This window comes from Cupressus sempervirens, chromosome 6 (assembly GCF_028749045.1).
Source record: "Cupressus sempervirens isolate cs-2001-9-10 chromosome 6, ASM2874904v1, whole genome shotgun sequence".
NCBI lineage: Eukaryota > Viridiplantae > Streptophyta > Pinopsida > Cupressales > Cupressaceae > Cupressus > Cupressus sempervirens.
Genome location: NC_143123.1, coordinates 29,945,103 through 29,971,863, shown reverse-complemented (window position 1 = coordinate 29,971,863; position 26,761 = coordinate 29,945,103). Strand labels below are relative to the sequence as shown.

At 34.8% G+C, this 26,761-nt stretch overlaps 1 protein-coding gene across 1 annotated transcript; it reads left to right on the top strand.

Annotated features, from left to right (window-relative positions):
• Nucleotides 1-1,208: 1,208 nt before the first annotated feature.
• On the top strand, nucleotides 1,209-26,414 carry LOC149550941 (Transducin family protein / WD-40 repeat family protein). Its single transcript, XM_089786509.1, has 14 exons — nucleotides 1,209-1,308; nucleotides 9,074-9,138; nucleotides 9,231-9,281; nucleotides 9,500-9,606; nucleotides 9,697-9,775; nucleotides 10,677-10,853; nucleotides 11,221-11,319; nucleotides 22,721-22,889; nucleotides 23,005-23,111; nucleotides 23,219-23,358; nucleotides 23,481-23,553; nucleotides 25,630-25,742; nucleotides 25,927-26,044; nucleotides 26,149-26,414. Exons 2-14 carry the CDS (start codon nucleotides 9,094-9,096, stop codon nucleotides 26,269-26,271), a joined length of 1,401 nt encoding a protein of 466 aa, XP_089642635.1. The 5' UTR covers nucleotides 1,209-1,308; nucleotides 9,074-9,093; the 3' UTR covers nucleotides 26,272-26,414.
• The last annotated feature ends 347 nt before the right edge of the window (nucleotides 26,415-26,761 follow it).

The window sequence follows — 26,761 nt, the reverse complement described above, 5'->3', positions numbered from 1 at the left end:
AATATGACACAAATCAAGAATTAATGACTTAGTAGATCTAATAACATAATTGGATTGTGATAAAAAGCTACATTATATTTCTTAAAGGTAGACAATTCCAATTGCAAAACTTACCTCTTGAAGGTTAAAGGCAAACAATGCAAACGAGAAAGTGGACAATAATAGAATCATTAATTTCAATATCATGGCTTGATGTCGTACGATTTTCCTTGAGTATGTTGTTAAATATATGCTTCACTTTTAAGTGCAAGGACACATTAACTTCATTTCAAATACTTCTTTTCAAGAAATAAGAGAATAAATAATGTGTATTATGAAAAAAGATTAAAGATATTAAAGCTTGAAGAACAAGATGATATAAGTTTGGAGACATTATACAAAGAGTCCTTTTCAATAAATATGTATTAAATCTTTGAGAAAAAAAAAGAGATAATTGAAAATTGGTAAAATATACTACCATAAGAATTATGAAAGAAATATTACTCATATAAGAACAAGGTTTTAGTAGATTTAATTATGGAAGTCTAGATTTTATTGCATTTTCAATTCTTTGCATGCATACATTTCAAATTAGTTCATTTATTTTTTATTAATTAATTAATAGAATCTCTACATCTCTAACAACTACTGATCTTATAAATTATATACAATTTATTTAAATACAAATATTTTTCTAATATTTTAATTTTTTTTAATAATCTTATTAAATATTTATTTATATTATATAATTTACTTATTTTTAATACTAGTCTTAAAATTAATTCCATTTTATAAAATCTAAACTTTTTGAAACTACATTTTTGAATGAATTCCATAATCTATAAATATTCAAATTGATCAAATCATCAAAATTTTACTCTATAATTTACTTATTTTTAATACTACTCTCAAAATTAATTCCATTATATAAAATCTAAACTTTTTGAAACTACATCTTTGAATAAATTCTATATAACCTATAAATATAGAAATTGATCAAATCACCAAAATTTTACTCTAGTAAAACATTTCTTCATCCACGCATACACCTTTAGAAACCCTCTCAGAGAGGGAGGAGTGTACATACAAATACTTGTATCATGCTTTCTCTTTAAAAGCCTTCAATACGAGATATCCCAAAAATCGTAGGTCAAATAAATAAATATTTGATTATTTTTCCGCTTGTTAAAAGTATTATTTATATTTTTTCCCCTAAAACCTTAAACCCTACGATCGGAGGAGGAGGCTGCATAGTACTTGGCTTCACTACTCACAGGCGGTGCGTTTTTAGCCGAACAGTTCACAACAATCCAGATCGGCGGAAGACAGGTTTCTTTCTGCATTTTATTTTGCAAGTAGATTTCAAGGGAATTATGAACTACAAGTTTTATTTTCTTCTAGTATCAGAGGTGCGGGGAACACATTTAAATCAGATTCAATAGTCGATTCAAACACCGACATGGAAAACACAGTAAAGGAGCTCTTATTGATTTATAAGTTCAGCCTTCAAAGGCTTACAACATGCCGAGATAGATAAAACTGAAAATATAAAAATGAAAATAAATGAGTAATTGTTTTGTACCTAAATTGAATCAAAATCCTATTTTTATTCCATTTTTCCATGCTTCTGAATCTCTAGCAACGTCTGGGCAAATCACAAGTCCATGTTCTGCTGCCTTATCTGTTTTTCCCACCCTTTTCCGATATCTGACAAGTTGAATACCCACGCCCTTATTTTTCTAGTTTTTATTATTTATTTATACTTTTTGTTCGGCGACTTGCCTAAATTCAGGCACCCTTGCTGGCATTTTTGTTCTTTCTCTTGCCCAAACTCTTATTCGCTACCATTTCTAGGGCACATCTCATTACCAAAATGCCCTAGCTGTCATTATCGACTTACTTTCAGTATTTTTCTAGTGTTTGTGGCTGACTCATTTCCTCTGGATGACATATCTTTCGGTTTAAGCTTGGCTTAAATCACTATTTCCAGATTTGGCTGCTTGTCAAAGTTCCTGCTTTCTTGAACGGTCGTTATAATCAAGATGCGGTTCTTTCTAAATATCCCTATTTCCAGATTTGGCTGCCAGACAAAGATTGTAGTGATGTCTTTCTTGCTTAACCATGACTGTCCTGAATCTGCCTGAAGCTATCAACACCTCTCTTCCACTTGACCATCCTTGGAATCACTGAAAGACAAAACCAAAATCTAGAAAACAGTTTATCAGAAATGTTTTTGCTTTAGCTTTTAATTTTTAATTCACCAGGCTATATCCTGCAAAAAGTTGTATGCAAAACACAATTCTTATAAACTGCTTTTATTCTTTGTTTTTGGTGATGCAAGAGTGTCCATGAGCCTAAATAGTCTTGCATTGTTTATGAGTTCAAGTACATCCTTAATTTTATGTTTTAAAGAAAATTATATCCTTCATATAAACAATGCAGAGATGATGGGAAGACTATTTTTTACAGGATTCTTCTGATAAGAACCCTCCAGTGCTTTTCTATTCTTTAATAAATCATTTTGTTTATTTCAATTTTACTACTTGTACTTCCAAGCAATTTAAATTTGATTATAATTGCCAGAAAACCAAAGAGAACCCAATGAGATGTAAAATTTATTCTATCAAAACTTCGGTAAAACCTTTGGACTTGGAATCACATATCCAAGAGTTTTGGCTTGCTAGATTTGGTTTTCTTATGACCAAAACATTCGGGACATAATTTTTTATCCTTTATGAAAAGAGCTATAAATGTTACTGGCTAATCACCAAAAAAGGTAGCTGATTTGGGAGCACAACCTAAAGTATGTGATAGGTTGGGTAATTCACCTGTCAACATCCTTATTCTTCTCCTTGAGAAGTCGATTTTTATAAGAGGAACCATCAAGGTGCATAAGTTCGTCCTCAGTGAGGTGATTTAATAGAAAAAGAATCACCAAGATTCTAAACTGAGAGACGATAGAGGTTTTAAAAAGAATAAAAGTGCCTATAGCTACTTCATTCTTCTTCTCTCCCAAACCTACTTCAGTTTGGATTTTAAGCCGATAGGTGCTTTATGTGGGAGCTTTTACTCACAGAAAGCTGATTTCTATCCTCAGAAATTGTCATCCTGCTTCTTTGCCTGCTCGCTTCCCTCTGCACACTTGTGTCATTGATCTTGCCCTTCCACTTTGTCTGTTCCCCATGTGTTTATCACCACAAGTCACAGGAACGATATTGTTTTCTTGTGAAGGCACCAATGGATTGATACTAGCAATAACCTCTTGTGTAGTTTACAACTAGCAAGCACCATTATGGAAATAACACCAATGCTATCTGGTGACCACAAACTGCCTCTTTTTGGTATAATTCTACAAAATTGCTCATATTGTAAAAATCATTCCTATGATTGATATATTTCTGATATGTCTACAAGTGGGATGCATTTGTTAGGGTTTTAGTTTCATTTGGAGCTAAGGTTTAAGTTTTTCTTGTTTTTCTTGTCAGCCTATAAGAAATGAATGAGATCATTTTTCTTTGATTCATGGGCATCCTCACTTGTTTATTCGGCATTTCATGCTACAAAATCCATGAGAAAAGGAAATAAAAAAAGATGAAATTTAAGCTTATTTCTTGCAGACGGTCCAACTCACTGCTGTCTGTTTCAAAATCCATGAGAAAAGTATACCGCAAATAGAATAAATCTAAGCTTGCTTCTTAATGACGGTCAAATTTAGTTAAATCATATATTGCTTTACATTGAATAGGTATATCATTTCAATATGTTATGCGCAGATTCAATGAAATATTTTTTGATTTAAAAGTTCTCTCAACTCCATTGTAGAGCAAAAATAATAGGCATATCATTTCAATACATTATATGCAGATTCAGTGGAATATGTGTTGAGCTATATGTTAAACATATTGCTTTCAGCTCCATGTTACAGCATAAATAATATGTTAAGAATCGCCAAATCGCTTTGTTGCATAAATTTGAATTGATAGTTGTACAATCAATCAAATATAAAAAATAAAATCGTACCAGTTCTTTGATTGGAGTAGAATTTTGTCTGGAATTCTTTTGGACAGAGCTCTCTGTGAATTCTGACCATACAGGTGTCGAAAGGATAGTGACTTGTTTCTTGGGTTCTACACTCTTTTTAGGTTTTGCATTGTTCTGTTATTAAAGGAGCTGAAAGTGTTGTCTCTTCACTGTTTGGTCTTGGAAGTTAATTAAAATTTCTACATCTGAAAGAATGTATCAGAGCTACCATTCTGAATCAATCCTTGATTGATACAAAAACTTCATAACCTCAGTTTCAATAGCTACAAACAGAATGCTTTAAAGCTGGAAAACAACTCTGGAACTGGAACTCAGCAAACAGTTGCCAAGGATTGTTGTTCATTCTACCCCTGTAGTCAGAAGAAGAAATTTGAATGCTACAAAAGCATCTGAATAGGAATATCATTTCGATATTTCTTATTCTTCAATTTCATATTTGTTTCTAATAAATTAATAATGATTATGGCAGCTTCTAGAAATTAGTCTGTACATCTTCTCTAAGTTGTCATTCAAATATTGATTATGTTTAGCATAAATTTCTGCATCATAGTAGGGAACACCTATTTTTAGGAATTAAAATTGAAAAGTTGTATTGTAAGGGAAAGATTTAAAAAAATTCCTATGATTAAGAAGAGTTTATGTTTCTATCTTGATTGATGCAAGATGAGGCTCTTGGATCACTAAATATTTGTGTCACCTTGTTTCCAAATATCATTAATGAGACGATAGATATTTGCTAAGTTGCAAACACCCTTTTGTTACCTAGTTTTTGCTTTGTTCAGAGAAGTATCTGCATCTCTGTGCCTGGTTTTGGATTGTCTGATCTGTCTGCAAGTGTGGTTCAAACTTAAACCATCTATAAGTTTTTCCTTCTCTATTTAATACGAAGCCTACGATATTTCATCTTCAGTGTTTGATGCTTTTTTCTTTTAAATGGTAAACTTTGTTGGCTGTTGAGAGAAACTTTCATATAAATAAAAATATCTTAGGTTTGAATTAACCTATTCATGGAAGGCTCAATACAGCAATAGAGTCAGGTCAGGTTAAGAGGTCTAAGCATTCTATAAATTGGACTAATTGGGGTGTTGAAAATAAGTTGCAGTCAAACCAAAGATATTTTTAAGATTGTCTGAGCAGCAGTGACAATCATAGACTGCAGTGGTTGTAGGACGTGCACAAAATTAATTTTTTTCAAAAAAAATTAAAAACATTTCAAGCAAATGCAATTGGTATATGTATAGCCAATCTGGGATCTTTTGGGCTATTAACATCCATCAAAATATAAAGGAGACAAATCTTTCAAATGTTGCAATTGATTTGCTAGACATATATGCGAAATCTGAAAGCATGGACAAGACCAGTGAAGTGTTTGACAGAATGCTATAAAGAACTATGGTTTTAAGGAATGCTATGACTGTAGGATATTTCACAAAAAAGGACGTGCGGAATAGGTTGCAGAAACTTTTGAGTAAATGCATTCAACGTGTAAACCTCAGCTGCCCAGGCTGTTTAGTGATATACATATGCCCCTGTTTGCTGTAAATTGATGCTATAGATCAAACCCCTCTGTCTATATTAATGGGGATACAATTTGTTTAGAGTTTAGCAAAGGAAAGGCATCATATGTTGTTTCAACTTGTGCCGTAAGTCTCAATTATTAATGAGATCTTCCTGGTAATTCTCTGTGATCTGTTATCCTTACGATATATGTTAAGTTGTACTTGGATAGCAATTGGGTCTGTTAGCAATATGCTCAGAATGGTTAAATTTAGGTAATCATCAAATTTTTGTTTTGTACCCAGTCAATTGAAGCTTTTATGCATATGTTACATTATGGTTGGTTATTAGATGGGTATGTTAGTAATCTGATCACTATGATTGGTGGCTAAATTTATGTAGTCTTTGAATGATGATCTGGATCAGGCTTATACTGGCTGAGATTGGCTGTTAACTCTGGGGTAGTTAACTGGATTAATCTTTTCTTTATGAGCTGGGGTTAACTGTTTATTAATTGTTACTCAGTTGGGTAGTCCCTACTATGGATGCTATTGATAATGGACCTGCCTGCCTTAGCTTGCTCAGATTCATTCCAGCCACAGGGAGTTGGGTTGGTTGAGAAAGCACTGACTATTGCCAGCAAAAGGCCTGTTATGATTACATGGTTAATTTGGATAATTTTCAGTGCATCTAAAAAATATGTAGATATGCCCAGTTAAGGACCAGCTTTCATCATTTACGATGTGAAACTGGTAGATGGAAGGTCGTTAAAGAAGAGTGGGAAGAGAGAGTCTGTGCTTTTTGCAGCAAAGTAGTGGTGGACACGGAATGACACTTTATCAAGGAGCGTGCTGCATATGAACATATTTGCAGTGAGTACGAGGATAGCCTACAGGTGAGCAGCATGAAGGAACTTTTTTGAAGAGGCAAGACTACACAAGACAGCTAGCTTCCTAATTCAGATCCATAACAAAAGGAACAACCTGGAGAAATTACCACAGGCTGCTTAACTGGCCTTTTGATTCCTTAGAATGGCGGTCTTGTGGACATCATTAAAACCTTTCATTTCATTTCATTTCATTTCCAAAGCAAGTCCTGATGTTTCTTGTGCTCTCTAATTACCGAGTTCCTGTTACACAGTTCTTTTTCCAATAATAAAGCGATCCTGCTGTAGCTACCCAAACTGTACTTGATTACTATAAAAGCATCTGAATAGAAACTCAAGTACAGATTCTTCTATTTTCATAGTTCTACTGTATTTAATGCTCCCAAAACAACATGAGTTGCCACATAGATCTTTTCACCTGGTCCATTCTATATTATTGAAGTATAATGGCATGACCTCTGATTTACTTTTGTTGTATGGCCAGACATAGCAATCTGACCTTGTCGTAATGTCAAGCTGCTTTATACACAAAGTGAAGGCTTCTTCACTGGATTGACAGGATTCTTAAAATTTGTTCTTTACATTTGTTATAGAACTTGTGATGTATTTGACGAGAACAATGTAATGTCCCTTTCCACCTGAGTGCATCAACGGTTAATTTTGATAGCTATTTTGTTTTTGATCGGTAAAGTAATTATTTTTATTAATAGTAAAAGTCATACATTATATTCAAATTATCATTCCTCCCCCTTGTCAATCCTATCCCATACAAAACACAACATTTAATGATTCACTTAAAAAGTACCACCCCTCCTACCACATCAGCACTGAAATACAAACACAGTGCATTCTCGACCGTAAACAGTTGACATTAGCATTACATGCATGACAATATGGCAAAACCCGTGCCATACATATTCTCTTTTCACCTCTTTTGAACCTAGTTTAGCATCCTTATGCCACGAGAATGGCCACTTTGCGAAGTACTGCAAAAAGTAAAGTAATTATTTTTATTAATAGTAAAAGTCATACATTATATTCAAATTATCATTCCTCCCCCTTGTCAATCCTATCCCATACAAAACACAACATTTAATGATTCACTTAAAAAGTACCACCCCTCCTACCACATCAGCACTGAAATACAAACACAGTGCATTCTCGACCGTAAACAGTTGACATTAGCATTACATGCATGACAATATGGCAAAACCCGTGCCATACATATTCTCTTTTCACCTCTTTTGAACCTAGTTTAGCATCCTTATGCCACGAGAATGGCCACTTTGCGAAGTACTGCAAAAAGGAATAAAATGTAAGTCAGCCTTCAGCTATGCCAAAATTCTGCAAAACACTTTCATCATGGCCACAGAAAATAGGCATGCCCAGCGAAATAATGGTCAACAGAATCAGGCATTGGCTACTATTGGTTCTTCAAGATCCTTTGGAAGAGAAAATACATGATCAGGCAAAAGTTGGTTCAAAGGAAGTGCAGGGCGAGATAAGGTGAGAAAGGCATTTGGAAGGGGATGCATGAATAAGAAATGGAAATAAATCCTTTCTGTGTTTTCTCAAGAGGGGTCTCATTTGGCCTGAGATGGGATGGATTGGCATCTGAATGCTCCCACTGAGTCTGAGGTGCTGCCCACTCATATAGCCATAATAGAAAAATCTTTAACAACCTTTGCCTTTTGATATTTCTATACACAATATGTACTGCACATTGTTTTCTAGCATTTTGATGCTTCTACCTTTTCAGGCTTTTCGATCTGTGTTCAGTTTGGTTTGACAACTGGAGCTATATGTGTCAGCAGGGGTCTTTAGCACCTCTGGTCAAGCTGCTGGTTTAATGGATAAGAAACTGAATATAGAAATTTAAACTACTGTGAAAAGATAAAGTGTAACTTTTTGCCTCTCAGGTAAAAGTTTGGAAACCATTAACTACATGCAAGTGCCATATTAATATCTGCTTTTTAAACAAATGTGAAAATTTCATCTTGAATTGCATGATTACCATATTTCCATTGTTGAACAACTGTTTGGTTTAGGAATATGCACTGAGAATGTTAAATTTGTTTTTCAAACGCAAATCACTTGGCTTAATACTTCTGCTGCGAGGAGAAGTTTTTGAGATGTGGAAACATCAACTGTCAAATACATATCAGTGTTCTTCCCTTGAGCTATAGAAGGCCTTCTACCTAGGGGAGCAGTAACCCTTTCTTGTCTACCATTACAATTTTACTCCACAGAGAGTCTTTTATGCTTCACCAGCACATGAACCACCTCATCAATTTAAGGGTAGCGTGAAATGCAATTGATTTTGATCCAAGTTGTATGCACTATTCCCTCTATGCAAACTACATATTTAGTCAGATTCAGATACAAAAGAATTCAACATAGGAATAGTTTCCAACATTTTCGCTACTTGTGACCATTGTCCATATGTCCAGCATGAATATTTGTACACTGGATATCCTGGTGCCTTATTCTACCTTTAGTTTGTTCGTTTTGTTTATGTTTAAGCTGGATTTTAATTTTATTCAAGTTAATGTCAATTATGAAATGGTAACTGGTATAATACATTGAAACACTATTTGTAAGGTTTAGATATGATAAGGATTTGTTGAATTGGTTTGTCATCTTTACTTTGCATCTATCTTGATGTGCCAGGAATACATTTGGTCTATGTTATGGCTCGCAACATAAAAAAGAAGAGAGTCCGTAAGAAAGTAAAGGTACTTTATCCATTATGAATTTCACCATTTCACTGAACTTGGGTTCATATTTTTGCATGAATTTTGAAATCTTGTGTGCCTTTTTGCTGTAGAATATTAAGAAAGAGGAGGGTACCTCAAAATCTGTAGAAGAATCTGCCAAGGTACATTTGTAATTTTGCTTTGTAAAAATTTGTTAATTTTAATTACATCTGTAAATAAGAGGCTATATATGTGGATGCATGGTAACCTCTGCATTTATTTCTGTAAATTGATTCTATAACAGTTAACATGCTTTAGTTTCTAGTTTGTTGCTTAGCTTTTCTTTTTCTGGGTAATTGTAATTCTAAAATTTATAGAGATTCTGCTGTCTTTTTATCAGGTCTGGCAGCCAGGAGTTGACAAACTTGAAGAAGGAGAGGAACTTACATTTGATAAAACTGCTTATGATTGCATGCATGCATTTGACATTGGATGGCCTTGTTTAAGGTAGTACTTTTTATGGTTACTTATGGAGTTTTGGTGCATTTCTGGTTCCTCTTACTTGATCAGGTGCTAAAAATAATGTGGTTGACACAGTTTTGATATAATACGTGATACACTGGGATTGGTGCGCACTGAATTCCCTCATACTTTCTATTGTGTGGCTGGAACTCAGGTATATGATATGCGACATTTTTTAGTGTGTGCTTCTATTTGCTAAATCACTTTGTTGACATTATTAAAAAATAAGTGATGGTAGTGGAAAAAGGATTTGTTTCACCAGCAAGTTGCTGCATCTACATTTACATTTCCCCTTGACTGTAAATTGCACTGCAGCTCTGTTTCTACACATAAATTGTTATTTAATATTTACCAATTGTTGTCTTATCTGGTATTTTTTTTTGGCAAGATCACGAAGGTTTGCTGATAAAGCTCAGAAATTCCTAGTCTTTAATTACCCATATACATTCATTTTCTCATATCACTAAACTTTATGCATTTGAATCATAGAAGTGTCTTTAAATTATAAATATGGTCAATCTGTCAAGTTAGCTTAAAATGGGCTTTCACTAAGTAGGTTAGTGTTGATTTTGTTTAAAATGCAAACTGCAAACACTTCTCTATGCTTGTATTAAACTTCAGAGGCACCAATATTTTTCTGACCATACAACCCAAGGAAAATATTTTGATCGCATAATAAGTTTATAATTTATTTGCAACTATTACACATTTGTTGTTGATAGGCTAGTGTCTGGCTGCTAGTGTATTGTTTCCCATATACCTCTAGGTTTTATTTTTCTCTTCAACCTTAATCATTAAATTTTTGAAATGAAGAACATAGATAAGTTTACTTTTAGTGTAAGTACTAGTTTCTTGAAGCTACGCTGCATTTTTCATATCATATGGACTTTACAACAGATTGGAGTCATATTAAAATGTTACTTGTCAAGTTCTCTTTGGCTGGGTTGAACATGTATAATAATAGCGGGTAGTCATAAATTGGCATTTGTGTTCTGTATTCTAGTCACGAGCTGAGGAATAATTCAATTTCTTAATTTATGATGTTCAAACTACAGGCAGATCATGCAGTGAATAATGCGATTGGAATATTTAAGTTATCAAATGTCTGTGGTAAGAATCGAAATCTGCATAAAGGGTTGGATGAGGATCAAAGTGATAGTGATAGTAGCAGTGATGAAGAAGATGACATAGATGATGATTCGGGCACGGAGTCCAAGTTGCCCACCCTACAGGTATACTTCCACGGTCCATTTGATATGCTTAATATTTCACAAGGCTAATTTTTTCTTTAGGACGTGTAAATCCTGCCACATCCTATTTCTTGCATCCTATAAGTTGATCTGGGACACCATTTTCTGTAATTGTAGGATGTTCTACTCTCAACTTATGATATGTTTTATATATTTGCACACATTTATATAATTTTTTTCTTTTTCAAGGGCCAATGCATGTTCGTTGGCATCACATATTTTAGATCTTTTCTTGCTAGAGATGGCTGGTTTTGATTCTTAAACATTTACCATGATTTATAAAAACATTTCTACTTGAGCTATATATACATATACCTATATTTATATATCATGTACAATTTTTTGTCAGGTGTGCAAGGTGGCTCATCAAGGCTGTGTAAATCGTATACGTTCAATGGAACAGCAGCCGCATATTGTTGCAACATGGTCGGACAATGGCTACGTGCAGGTAAAGCTGCTAACCGTTGCCTTTGTTTGAAATTTGAAAAAAGCCAGGAAAAGTTGTTGAGATGGAAAATTGTGTTCCTTGTAAAGGTTCCAAAGAAAACAGCATGCAACTGATTATTTTAAAGGTTAAACAGCAATACATAAAAAGTTTTTTTAAAAATCCTAGTAGTGTTGAATTTAAAAGCAATGTGATAAAGGAAAATAAAATGCCCTTATTAAGTGGAATTGGAAAGAGTAATCAAGTTTTTTTTGAATTTTCATAGAGACTGTTTTTAAAGATTTTTTTATTTGTTGTTAAATTTTGTGTGTTTTGACCTCTTTTTAGATGAAATGCTACGAATTCTGTCTCAGGTTTTTGTAGCAACCTTTACATGCATAGTTAAATTTTTTAAAGAACATTTGTCTTATGATGTTTTCAGTTCCTCATGTCCTCCGGCAAGTCTAAATTGTATTTTTTTGGTGGGTTCAGTTAGAGGAGCTATATTTTTGAAGACAGGTAATACTTGCCACCATTGCCGGAGAGGCTATCAATGAAATAATGAGGATCTGTAGTGGTCAACTAGAGAGACTCATAATAAACAGGTGGAAAGAGACCTATTATATGGGGGGCATAAATGGATGAATATAAAATAGAGTCTATTGGTTTTTTTCTTGTGGGGTTTCTTTTGATAAATATCCTTCAAGTCTTATCAGACTTTAGAGGCTCCTTCAAACACAAGCATATAGTTAAGTACAGTGTGGGCTGTCTTTTTTGGGATTAGAAACATTCTATAACTCATTTTTATGGGCAACAGCACAAGTTAATAAAACAGAGTGTTTATTCCTTTAGAATCTATATACATTTGACTCTTGAGGATGCTTACTGACCTGGATTTTTCAGAGTGACTATCACAACATTGATTCCCTTTTAGGAGGCCTTCAGAGGCACGGTCCCCGTCATGCAAAGTGGACAGAGAGGACAGTAATTATGTAAGCAGCAGGAGTTTGAAAAAGCAATTTCTGAGAATCTGGAAGATGGAAAGCTCTCTCGGTATGCTGCCTTGTTTTGTCATGACATGGGTTGAGATATTTCTTAGGATAATGAATTTCATGATGATCTCGAGTCTTGACATTTGAAGGTAATATTCTTTTAACACAATAAATCTCAAGGAAGATCATAAGTTCATTTATCCTCGAAAAGTGGGTTAATTAGCATCATTCTCTAAACAAGAAAGTTAGTATCATTCAGACATATCCCTCAAAAGAGTGCGTCAAGCTCACTGGGAATAATCTCTATATTCCTTTAATGTAAATCATTCTTTCAAAGTCGGTTGAACATTAAAACATCCAGACCTTAAGACTTTAAGAAGAGCAAAGAGGAAATCAACATGATCTGGAGTTCTGGACTCCAAACTAAAAATTCTCGGCCATGGCCTAATGATGTTTGCCAGACAGAAGAGTAAAGACTACTCAAACCTTTAACAATGTTGACCAGAGCAATTTCATCACACTGTATCTGAAGGTAATTGGATTAAGAAGAAATTGGACTGTATGATCAAACATGATAAAACATCATACGCTTTATCTGCTCCATAGCCAGATCTAAAGAATTTGAGCAAATTCTGGAACAGTTTCTGCATTTTCTGTTTTCAATGATGAAGCATGTTGCCGTTCATCATCTGAAAGGGAGTACTAGGCTTCAGCATTGTTTCTTTAGGAGTGCCAGGCCCACCAAATTTTGAAAGGGCTGTTTATAATATCAGTAAACATCAAATTGCTTTGCAAATTTACACGTCAGAAATAAGCTATTAAGCATCCTCACTAATATCTTTATATTTACTTTCTGAATCATTTTATTGTAACCATGGTAGCATTACTCGAATTGATAGTGACTCAGCAAACAAAAGTTTCAAGTGGATTTTGATTACTTAGGATTTATTCAGGGAAAACTGGGAAACTAAAAATACTGAAACATTCATAAAATTAAAGAAACAATACTGATTTTCAGTCTGTAGCTTGAAACAATTTCAACTTTTTGTATTTAGAACCAGAGAAACATCTAGTGGTGGCAGCCCCAGCAAGGTTAAGTGACCGTGCAATCTGTAGTCTTAAAAGAAACTGAAGTATAAAAAATTGCATCCTTTATTTTTTTCATTTTTTATTAATGTTTAAGCGTTTAATCTTTTTAATCACCCAGTGGATGTCTTGTTGTCCATAGGATGGTTGGATGCTTCCATGTGTTCCTGACAGGGTAAAGTCATTGGTATGTCTCTTGGTGGAGGCTAGGACACATGGGATGTTAGGGAGGACATTTCATTTAGCATCTTACCACTTACAAGATGTCCCTATTCTGAGGAATGACCCAAAACCCTGTGTATGTTACCCACTAGGTACAACCATCATTTTTTAATGTGTGAAATCACCTAGCCATGGATGGCTAGAATCACGATTTTCATGAAGAGATGGGAACTGGTATTGGTATGGAAGATGGGATGAGAGTAAGCCATTTTTGGAGAAAAGAGTGATGGGTACTTGAAAACAATAAATATGTAACTTGTTAACAAACAAGTTTGTCACTGTGAGAAGCTGAACTTGTGCGCCAAATGAGCAGTGACAACTACACTAACAGTTGGAGGGATTGAAATCTGATCACAATCAAATCACAACCTTCCTCTGGATTCATAGGGGCAGCTCTCTTATATGATAGGGGTATTTGTATTCTTGTGTACTTTTAACCTGAAAGTACATAAAGGAGGACACATAAAACTTAAATAAGATAAAGAAAAACCCCAGTGATAGACATACGAATAACAGGTAGGATTTCGCAATAGATAATGATTACAAAGGGGTATTTAGTGCAAGATGCAACGGTAATGAAAGAATGGATAGCAGACCTTGTCATACGAAAAGATACACTATTTCGGTATGTACACATCAAGATAATTGCATATGTAGAAGAAAAAGTGGATTTCACCATTACATAAAGAGATTGCCAACTTCGCATATGAAAAATCATTACTAACAATTCATGAATACATTTGAGACATACGACTAAATGTATTCTTCATTATTTTTTTAAACGTATACAAATTCAATAACACTTTTTGCATAGTCTAAATCCAAAAGTCTAAGAGAATTTGCCCATAGTTTTCCCTTCTAAAAAAGTCTCCCCCCCTACTCTTTTACATTACAAATGCCTTGCATCTATAGAATCTCCTTGAATAAGTAACTCATGACCACTTAGCAGAACCACCTAATCACCCCTTCTAACTTTTTAGGATAACTCAAGCTATTTGAGACATTTTAGAACAACTACCCATTTACAAACAAGTTAGGATTTACCTAACTTTTACAAACATTGAACCCAAAGCTAACTTCTTACAAAAATATAATTAACAAGCTTGTGACTTTCAGATTAGGGTTTTGTTAAGATGCTCATCCACCTTTGTCTACTTCCTTTGTGTTTGCAAATCTTTTATCATTTGTCATTTTGGGAAAATGGCCCGCATAATCTTTTGTTAGAAAAATAAATAACCTCAAAGCCCATAACATTAAAATAAAACCATGGCATTGATGCCACCAAAGTGAACTATCTATCTTTTCTTGATCCATGACTCACCTATTTGTTACCAAATTTAAATTTCAAGGAAAAGTATTCCAGCTGCATTTGATAGGTTTCCTCTTCGTTTCATGAATTCAGTCTTACCAAGAGTTTACAAAAGTTTTTCTTGTCCATCTCTATTAGACAAAATTGTTCTTTGTAGACATTTCACCATCAATCTTATTATTGATGCAAATGCAATAATTACCATAGCGCACGATTTTCTTTCTTTAAAAGACAACCATTCCACCAATAGTGATATATCTAAGTTGTTGATCAACATATTTGGACACATCATTATTGCCCAAAGAACTGAATCATTAGTGGTAACATGATAATGTCGTTTATCAATGAAAACATTGTTTTTAAAGTGACACGTGTTCATGTCTTCATAAAGTCAAACTCTTTTGTTACTGGCTCTCTCTCTTCAATATCTACAGAAAGATATGCTCTCTATTCCACCTCTGATGATGCCTTGGAGGAATCTTCAATTAATATTTTCAAGGCTGCCCATATATCTTTACAAGCTTCTACATTTGCAAGTTGTATTAGCTTTAAAGTTTCTAAAGCCTTTTCTGCTACCTTCATGTCATCATTGCATTTCATGAAATGGCATCTCCTTGCGTTTTACTGTCAAGCTATTTTCATGCTTGTCATCTACAACTACAAAATTCACAAGTGTGAATACTAGTGCATGTCCAACCATATTCTGATACAAACCTAATGTTCTATTATCCTTTGGCAACATCCATACACCATTTCAAATATGGTGGCATGAGTTTATACCAGTGATCTCTGAGGACAAAGAAAACACTTTCGAAGAGTTGCCCGCATAGTCGAGCTGACAATTGAATTTGCTTTGACTTTTCCAATTACAATGTAATCCAGCAAAGACAAGACATTCAACTCCTTTAACATAAGCATATTGATATTTGAAAACCAAGAATGGAGTTCGTAAACGAGATTCCACGAACACAATGAGCTAAATTATCTTCAGAGTTTCTTTTTAAAGCCTTCTTTCCTCCGCAGATCTTGCAAAATGTTGCACTTCACTAGTCAGGCACGATGAAAAGTTATGACAATCTTGGAGTTAGTTATAATAACTAACTTTGTTATCATTGAATGGACGAACTTTTAGTTTTGGAAGGTGGACCGATTTGCCAATATTTGAGCTTCATATAACAACCATCTAAGTTTGAGATATTTTGATAAAAAAATAGATTACATGCATCCTTTCATGATCTCGAGCACTTTCAAAAGTTGCCAAACACTCTGATTCCACCTTTTTAAATTTTTTGTGAGCACTTTGAACTGTTTTCACAACTAAATAAAAATGCCGATAGCCCTCGGAAATCCTTCCCTATCCAATTTAGTGCACACTGATTCTGCATGATCCACAATTCTCTACATTTTATGAGATCACATGTTTTATTTGATTTCTGATTTTGCATACATGTCGACAAGAGCAATTGCAATCATAATATCAGACAAAGATCCTGCAGTGGCAAACAACTATAAACTGGTCTAATACTCCCATTGTGGTGTGAGCCAAGAGGATGCTATGAAGATTGTGGAATTCACTGTTTCAATAGTCATCAGCATTTCTCCCATGTTTCAAATCTTGCATGTGTGTTGACTTGGGAATTTCCAAATCAAAATTATCTATCCTTTATTCTTCAATGGGTTTCCATAGCCTTGTAATATTTGGATTTCATTGATATGATATATTGTTTGAGACATTGGTGGACTTCAATCTTACACTTGCCTATGATTGAAGTTTCTGCATGCATCTCTATCAGCTTTTACAGTATTGGCAAGAGACATTTTTTGATAATCCTATGGCTGTCCATACCTGGTTCAACGACTCCTATTTCAGCATCAAAAGGTTATAGAATTGGTCTTTACTAGGGACAATGATATTTTTAAGAGTTAATAAGTTAGTTGGGGTAACTAACTCTTTTGCTAATAAACTCATCAGCTTGTTTCTAAATTTATTAAATTTGTCTATATTGCCAACAATTACCACTGGGATGATTCGGCTGTGGATCACTTTTCTTCATCCAAATGCTTTAGAAAGTTATTCATAATGCTGATATCTTTTCTTGATAACCTTTTTTTCATTGCAACAGAGTTCTTAACAACTTTCAAACCTTTGCAATATCTTTGATGACATTCTTTGACTTGGCTTCTTTATAATCTTTTGGTTTTATATAAATCTCTTTTAGTTGCCTGATGATAACAATATGCAGTATGCACCTATTGTTTCGTAAAGAAAATCTCAAAAATGTATCCAATCGATTGCTCATCCACTCACCATATTATTGGGTTGTTAAGCAATTTTAAGTTCTTCCACAGGGAGTATCAAATCACCATCAAATCGATGATTTGATAAATCTCACTAATCTCGTTGACGAGACTTCCATTGCCGAGAGCCTTCATGTTTTGCATGCAACTTTTCTGTGCTAAAGAAATGCAGTTTTAAACAAGGTAGAGATATTTTGACTTATCAACCTTTGGAGGGATTGAATAAACACACCGATCAACATGTTCTTATTGGCATTTTAAAGCTTGGTTGTGCAAACAAAACCACCAATGCATATTTCCTTATTGGTATAAAAGCCTTTAAAACTTCATTGATGGTTTAGAGTTATTTGGCCTATGTGAAATCACCAGCATGTGCATGTCTTCTATTTAGGGAACTTGAGATGGTTTTGAATGTTTCCCAAATTGACCTAGTCCACTGATCTTTCTTCCGCTTGGCACTTTGAAGAAGAGTCATTGACTGTAGAGAAGTAACTGGTTAATGACTTTGGGATTTTTTTTACCACTTGAAAATTTGCAATCACTGACAAATACCACAAACAAATATGCTATCAAATGACAATATACTTGGCATATGAAGGCTCTTAGGGACTTCATCAACTTCATATTACTCCACAAAATGTTTTTGATGGGACATTCTAGAAATTTTCATGTTAAAATGCGAGGCTAATGTAACTATTTAAATCTAAGAGAAAAAAATATAATGGTACAACTTTAAGAAGTTTAAATTCTAAGAAGTAAAAAAGAACATTTTAAAATATCAAATAGGTGTCAACAAAAACAAAGATTTATTGTATTGATATACGATAGTAACCATCAGGTCATCATCAACTTGAGATGACAAATGGGTATTGAGATGAGAAGCACATTTTAAAAACATGAGACCTGGTTACTTGGGAATGGCTATATTTTCAATCAATTGTTAAAATTTTAGTGCATGTAGACATAATTAACCTTTTTTTTTATTTTCCTTCTTTCTCAAACCTCTATAGTGGGGAAAGATATATGTGTGTGTGTGTGCGTGCGTGCGCACGTGTGTGTTTACATATATGTGTGTGTGTATAAAATTGTCTATAGGACTCTTCACAATTTTCAGTGAATCTTCTAGGAGATGGATAGACACTACAAATTTATTTGTGAACTCTAATGATATTTGTGAATTTCTCGTGTGTGTCTCAAAGATGGAGATTTATGATTGTGAGATATGGTAAGGTATGAATTACTAGGTAGCTACGGTTTTAAATTATAATACTCTAGCCTTGTAACATGCACAAGGGTGCCTCAAAGTGATTAACCTTACAAAGGTAGACCCAAATAAACTAGGTTGTTGTGGTATTGAAAACTTTTAACGTGTTGAGTGCTATTAGTATAATAAGCTAACTTGCCAATTCGGTTTCGGGGATGAATTTGGGTTTGTGTTCGTGGATTCAAGCGAATTGTTTTTTCCCATTTGGGTTCGTGGGTGGGTTCGTGAGTGAGTGTGTGTGTGTATGTGCAAAAAAAAAAAAAAGAAACTTGCATAGCTATAAAACTAAGTCATTTCATAGTATGAATATATCAATGTAACTTGATTATTGATCAATGCCAATTGTCAAAGATAAACATTAAATACTCACTCATTAATCTTAATCTATGTTAATGTTGTAAATAAAATCATACATTGAATTACTGAAATGCAAAATGGAATTTCAAAACATAAACTACTTCATCAGATTGATAGATAATAATTTAGTTTAATAAAGTTTATAAATTAGTCAATGACAAATGTTTAATAGTTTATCGATGATCATAGACTCGTAGTATCAAAGATGCAAATGCCCTTCAAGGGCCAAATGGGTCATCAAAATATGAGGGATCAATGGCTTCATTCTCATCTATATCATTTTACTCATCATTGGAACCAAAACTGGTTCCACTAGCCCCAGATGCAATCACATCCTCCTCCTCGTCTCAACATCTAGCAAGGTAATTCTAGATATATTATGGACGGTCATATCCAAGTCAGAAGTCTCGGGTAGTACTTCCGACAACTTCTCTGGCTCCTTATATCCTGGATCCTTGCTGACAGGAGGCACTAATTGTTGTGAATAAATACCAAGTCCTTTGCTTTCTTCGAAGCCAACTAGTTACGCTTCATTGAGTGGATAAAGGAGTATGTACTCCAATTCCGCTTAGCAGTAGAAGAGCTTGCAACTTAGAGAGACAACTGACACAATTTAAAAAAATTAGAAATTGTAATTTTACAATACAATAGGAATTTAAGAGTGCTAATTCGACAAGCTAAGTGGCCATAAGAAAAGGAAAAAAAACTTAAAAACATACTTGTGACGAGATCTTAATGGCAAGAGGTTGGAGGTACATGTAACTTTGCCCATGTAAGTACCACCATCCAATGGCATCCATTCTATGGTCATTGATTGCATCAGGGTCTACATTTTTGCTTGAGACAAAATCTACAAACTCTCTCCTAACATTTGATGCCACATCAAGATACTAAAGAGCTTGCTAAATGTCCTTTTATACCCCATAGCAACCTTAGGATCTCTATATTGTGCCACTCTACCAGGATTAGAAAGTATTTCACCGCTATAATACTTGGGACAAAGTGCGTATGCTAGGAGGTGTAAAGGTGTAGTCATCTTGTTCCAGCTATGTAGAACAATTTTCTTCACCTTATTGTACAAGGTATTTTCTAGATCCTACTCTCTCCTCTGAATGACCTGGGATTTCAAATGATGTACATGTAAGTTATCTTGATTTAGTGTTAATCACTTAAAATAAGAAATCAAAATCTCTCAATAAACAAGGATAGAGTATTGTATAAAAAATTAAACTTACCAATTTCATTCTTTCTAACATGGAGTCCATGGCATCATATATGTCCCCCAAACAAAGCTCATCAGTGTTGGCATACAGAAGCATAGACATGATGGGCTCGGTGAGTTCTAATACATATCTCACCCTATTCCAAAAATAATCACTCAAGATCATATCCTTTATAGTTTTAGCCCTTTCTGTATTGGCTTGCTTCCGTCCACCCCATTTGTTGCTAATAACCATTTGACACAATGCTTCTTTCACCCTCACAAGTCGTCTAAGGACGATTGTGTGTGAAGCAAACCTTGTTTCAGCAACCTATTACCCATGGTTACATTGTTCTGAAAATTGCTTGTGACATATGGTGGTTTGTCACAAACATTTGGATCTCCTCACCCTCATACACTTTTTTCACCCATTCAATTTGGGTGCCAATTGCTTTCATCACCAAGTTCAAGGAGTGGATGGTGCATGGTGTCCAAAATATATGCTCATATCATGCTTCTACCAAAGCACCTGCAGCCTTACAAACTTTAGCATTGTTTGTTATTACTTGGACAACATTGTCAACTCCCACGGACTCTATGGATTCAATGAGAAGTTCGGCTATAAAATTTGCATCCTTTACTTGCCCTTCACAATCAACCGCCCTTAAAAACATTGCCCCCTCGGGGCAGCCAACAATTACATTTATCAATGGACAGTTTTTGCAATTTTCCATCCATCAGAACAATGGTCAACCTCGTTTGGATCCAAGAATCTCTTATTGGTTTGAGGAGGTTTTTTACATTCTCTCTCTCATTATGCAATATGGTGATTCTCAACTTTTCATATCCAAGGGCTTGGTAACCATGCGGTGCTTCATTTATTTCTTGCACCATCTCTCTCCAATAAGGTGATTTTACTAGATTGAATAAAACACCATACATAATGAGGCAACGCCCAACCTTTATGTTATGTCAGCAATTTCTCTTTTTTCATTTTGAAATGCCTTATCTAATGGGCCTCTCTTGTGGGATGAGGGTGTTTCTATTTCATCTTCCTCTGTAGATGGGGTAGGTAGGAAGGGATGTGGTCTAGTGGTTGTTTGAGAGGGTGGTGTTGGTGGTTTTTGCTTTGATCTATATTTTTTCCCCTTCTAACCTATCAGTTTCTTCTTGTTCTTTTAACATGCCTGCTATTTGAGAAGCTGGCAACCCCTTTTTACCTCCCTTTGGGGGCCTCTCACATGCTAATCCCTTGACCTGCTAGGCTTGTAAAATGATGTTTAACCCAGTAATATGAGCTTCTATACTGGCTTTGGCAAAAATTGCATTTCCATATATACCCCCCCCCCTGCAACACATTGCTCAAATCTTGTTGTATACTTCCACAAAGGAGAGCTTTTATCAATTTTAAATCTTTGGGATCCCTCCCCACCCACTGAACTTTGACTACTCATTCTATGATTCTTGCAATCTATTAAAAAAAAATTAAATTTTTTTTTTCAGAACTTATACAAAACTTGATAAAAAATTAGCACAATAAAAAAACTAAAAACAAACTAAGAAAGAAGCAAAAGGAAGGATCAAATGCATACCTGGAACACTCATCATTGATTATTTGAAAGATTTGAGACTCTACAAACAATCTCTACAACCTTCTCTTCAAACTTGCAAAATGCTCACAGCAAAATGAGAAAGCAAATGAGAGATTAGATGAATGAAAAGTATCTAATATGCCTTCCTTTAGGGTTTGAAGAAAAAAATATTAAAAAACTCATTTTTAAATGCTTTTTGAACCACTTTATGGCCCCACATGCTGCGGGTCCTCCCGGATTTGCCCAGGTCCACGGTGGGTCTGGGCAGGGTCCCTGTTTGGGGCAGACCCATGGTCCCAAACAGGGATCCTGCCTGGACCCGGGGCTTGAATCCGGACCCAGACCCGAGCTCCAGGGTCCGAACCCGGTAACTCAGATAATAAGCAATATGTCTCGAGAGAAGCTTAATCTATTCACCAAAAAATCTAATGAAACCAGCCTCGAGCAGCTCAATGTATGCTAATTGGTAGCTCAAGGGGCCTTGCAAGATAGGTTTACATGAAATGTGGAAATATGCAGCAACTTTTAGAGCACTAATATGACTAAAGAACCAACATCCTACTGTTGGTTGATGTACGTTTAAGTGTTATCTTTGCACAATCCATGAGGTCAAATTTGCTATTAAGTTCCTAGTTGTAATCACCACAGTCTACCTCAAAGGTCCTAGAAACTGGTAGAAAAACCTAGATCAAACAAAAGTGAACTATTTATGTTGCAAGCATTTCCTCTCCAAGTGAACATTTATAAGTTTTGAATAACGCTATAATTCTGGAATTCATAGGCTCTCGATTAGTTGTAGACTTATAGTTTGATCTATTGCTAGTTTGTTTGTTGCTTTGGCGCTTTGTGAAATATTGGTTTCTTTGCAGATGAATTCTGGTGCTTTCTGGCATTTGTTATTTGTCTTATTTTCCGTTAAGGCAAATACTGGTAGTCAGAGATATCTAATGTGTGTTTGTAAGCCTATGAAGTGAATCTACATAATGCAAGGTGGCTACTACATCATTGTGTTATATAAGATTCAATTCTGATGATTAAGCATATACATGAATTAGTAATATTTTCAGTCTAGCAGTTGAATTTGTGAGTTGGTTTTTGGTACAGGTTTGGGATGTCAGTGCACATCTGAACTCATTGGCAATGTCAGATCCAAGAATTAGCACAGGAAGCAGCAAAGTTGTACGGCAGGCTCCCTTACATGTTTTCAGTGGACACAGTGATGAGGGATTTGCTTTAGACTGGAGTCCTGTTACACCTGGAAGGCTTCTGTCTGGTGTGTTGCATACCAATTGCTTTAACAGTTGGGCATAATACTTCTTTCTGCTAATCCATAATCTAAATCTACCTAATTTCACCTCACCTTTGCCCATTCTCATGTGTCTGCTCAGGTGATTGCAAAAGTTGTATACACCTTTGGGAGCCTACATCTGATGGAAAATGGACTGTAGATAAAAGAACTTTCAAAGGTCACACAGATAGTGTTGAGGATCTGCAGGTGTGTGAGATTTGTTTAATGGTGTAAATATCTATCTTGGCGTTGCTTAACATTGAGGATAGCTTTTCTTTTGGGGATTCACAAGACTTATTTATTTCTTCTACCAGTGGAGCCCCACTGAAGCCAATGTCTTTGCGTCCTGTTCTGTCGATGGAACAGTAGCTATTTGGGATGCACGAATCTTGGACAAACCAGCAATTTCGATTAAGGCACATGATGCAGATGTCAATGTTATTTCATGGAATCGGTACTGTTTGGAAATATTACATTTCTTGTGAATGATAATATTTGTCATATTTCTTTTTTATTGTTTATAATAATATGGCAATGGATCATGATTTTGGTTACTGCATTGTTTATCCTGTCTAGGCTGGCTAGCTGCATGATAGCATCTGGAAGTGATGATGGAAGCTTTTCCATTTGGGATCTTAGAGCAGCTATGGTATTTATCTAATTCGCCTTTTCTATATATTTGAAATTTGAGTGAAACCAAGTATGATTGCATGCTGTTGTCTGCATCTGGACAGAAGTTTAGTGCCTATAAATAAAAGCATATCAAATATAGGCACACTTCAATGAAACAAACAAAAGTTACTAATACGGTTTTGAGACTCTGGTGGATGTAATTTGGACTTAGTCTACAAGGTTTGTTCGAGCAGAATTATTCTCATGATAAGAGTTTGCCTACCAGAAGGCTATTGATTCTTTTGAGATGAAGATTGGCGCCAGTAAAGCTATCAGTTCAATTAATTGATATGACATAAGAACTTATATATTTGGTATGGGATAAAATAGTTATAAAGACTGCTTATTGAGTAGTGTTAAAGTGTAGTCCATGGTTTAGATTGTGTTACACTAAGAGCAAATGTCACTACATTCTTGGTGTGTTATTTCATTTTGTTTATATTGCTTTTTATGTTGATGGCTTGCTTTAGGACCATCCAAAACTTAATTTACCTTTTGTACTGGCACGGATACAGGAAAAGTTTCACTATATTATCTGGGACCTTGGTTGGTATGGTTTGGTATATTTGTTCAAAAATAAAATATTAGAAACAAAAGCAACGTGCACATGTATTCATTATGGGAGTAACAGGTGGTTATTTGTGCAACTTTTCTTATTTGTGGGATATGTAATGTAATTGCAATTAACCGTAACTTTTTTTGAAGTCAATTTTGTTTTAAAAGCAAGCAAAACAAATATGCAAAATTGAGGGCTTGCTTCAACGTCCTGTTGGTTGGGTTATGCATGAAAAACAAGGAGTCATTATCACCACCATGAGGGAATTTTTTGTACACATTGTATTTTATTTCATTTTGGATACAGTGCCAACCATATTAGTATCACTCTCAAGTTTTCATAGGTATTTTGCTGGATTCTCTTCATGGCTGATATTTCTCTTGATGGATATATATTGATTTTCTATGGAGGCTGGAGAGTATGCAAAGCAGGATCTCCTTTCAAAAAAAGTAACCGTTACTTTTTTTGAAGTCAATTTTGTTTTATAAGCAACCAAAGCAAAAATGCAAACTTATGGGCTTGCTTCAACGTCCTGTTGGTTGGGTTTATGCATGAAAAACAAGAAGTCGTTATCACCGACATGGAGGAATTTTTTGTACGCATTGTATTTTATTTCATTTCGAAAGACAATGCCAACCATATTAAGTATCACTCTCAAGTTTTCATAGGTATTTTGCTGGATTCTCTTCATGGCTGATATTTCTCTTGATAGATATATATTGATTTTCTATGGAGGCTGGAAAATATGCAAAGCAGGATCTCCTTTCCTACGAGGCATGAGAATTTTTGATCTCTTGAGAAGGGGAGTTTCTAGAAGTCTGCATTTCTTTTATTTTTGTAGCCCATTTTTCTTCCTCAGGAGGCCAATCTTTGGATTGTACTGTTTCTACTTTTTAGTCACTCAGGAAGTTGTTTTGCAGGACATCATCCTCATTTGGTGAAAGGCACTCTTAACTTCCATGCAATCTCCTTCCTAGATTTAATTTGTTTATTTTAGCTTCCAGTGTTGGATTCTTTCAGCGATAGACCCTGGATGGCATTATATAGTGTTTTGCTAATGGCATTTAGCTGCTACACATGCGTAGGAAATAAGAAAATGCACCGTATGAAAGACTATTTACACTAAAATATATTTATTACATCTCCATTACTGTAAGACCTTTTCAAAGATACGTTGTAAAGGAAATTTGAGCATATTAAATGATCTCCCTGTTGTTAGTGCTTGGAGAAGTTTTCCATACTCATTTCCAGTATGATACGAGTCACTCCAAAAGTAAATGTGAATATTTGGAAATATTGCCCATATATAATCATGATGAACTTAATTATTTACAGGATTGAAGCTTTTAGATGCCACGGCCCCATGCAAAGACAATACTTCCATAAGATTGCTTAAGAAGTTACTGAAATTGAACTACAAGTTCATAATCTTTTCAAATGCTTTATGTTTCTTAACCCAGGATAGCGGATACTAATTATTAATTTTTAATACTCCAGGGAGACTCCTGTGTAGCTAATCTTACATATCATAAGCATCCTGTCACATCTATTGAATGGAGTCATCATGAAGCTTCAACACTTGCGGTATCATCAGCTGACAATCAGTTGACGTATGTTGTTTTATTTTACTGTTTTTCTTGACAAAGCCACAGACTTCATCTATTATTCGCATATCAATGCACTTTTTGCAATGTTCATAATACCATCTACGGTACTGGGTATTTTCATAATACTATTTAGGAAGTGATGGTCAGTTGTTTCTGATAATACTATTAATATGTTTTGTTTCACCAGGATATGGGACCTTTCATTAGAGCGCGATGAAGAAGAAGAAGCACAGTTTAAAGCAGAAAGAGAAGAAAATGTGGATGCGCCAGAAAATATACCCCCACAACTACTTTTTATTCATCAGGCGAGATATTCTAATGCTTGCTTACGTGATATTCCTTTTTAGTGAAGACCAGAAGACTAATTTTTTAATCTCGTGTATAAATTTATGCTTTTGTTGAATTACAGGGTCAAAAGGATATCAAAGAGGTGCATTGGCATGCTCAAATCCCAGGACTCCTTATTTCTACAGCTGCCGATGGGTTTAACGTTTTGAAGCCATCAAACATACTCAAAGATCTTGCAGAATAATGAAGAATTCATAAGTACTATTTATATAAAACGGGAACCAGCTTACCATCAAGTAATTTACATTTGTATTGGCTTGAAAAACGAAGGGATATTTTATCTATCAAATAAAATTAAATGTATATAAATCCTGTTTAGCCTTCTTAGCAGCAGCGCAATCTGTCTTCCCGAGATTTCAATGCTTGTTGGAATTTCATTTTAAAAAATGTGATTAAAATTAGATTAGGCGAATCTTAGAAGAGTTTTTAATACATTAGAAAATAATATAGATCAAATGATAATGCACTCAAATTTACTTCGAGTGGTCGTCCATTCCATGCCTGCAAAACCCCCGCTCTCATAAACGGCAAAGGTTGTACCAAGCCCAATTTGTTAAGAAGTTCTAACAATGTTTTATAGGTAGAAGCTTTAAGCACCCTAGACACAATAACTTGGACTCTTTGGTAGTCTTCGTTTGTTCTTTTTGACGAATTAGTGCTTTTTAAGTAAGGGT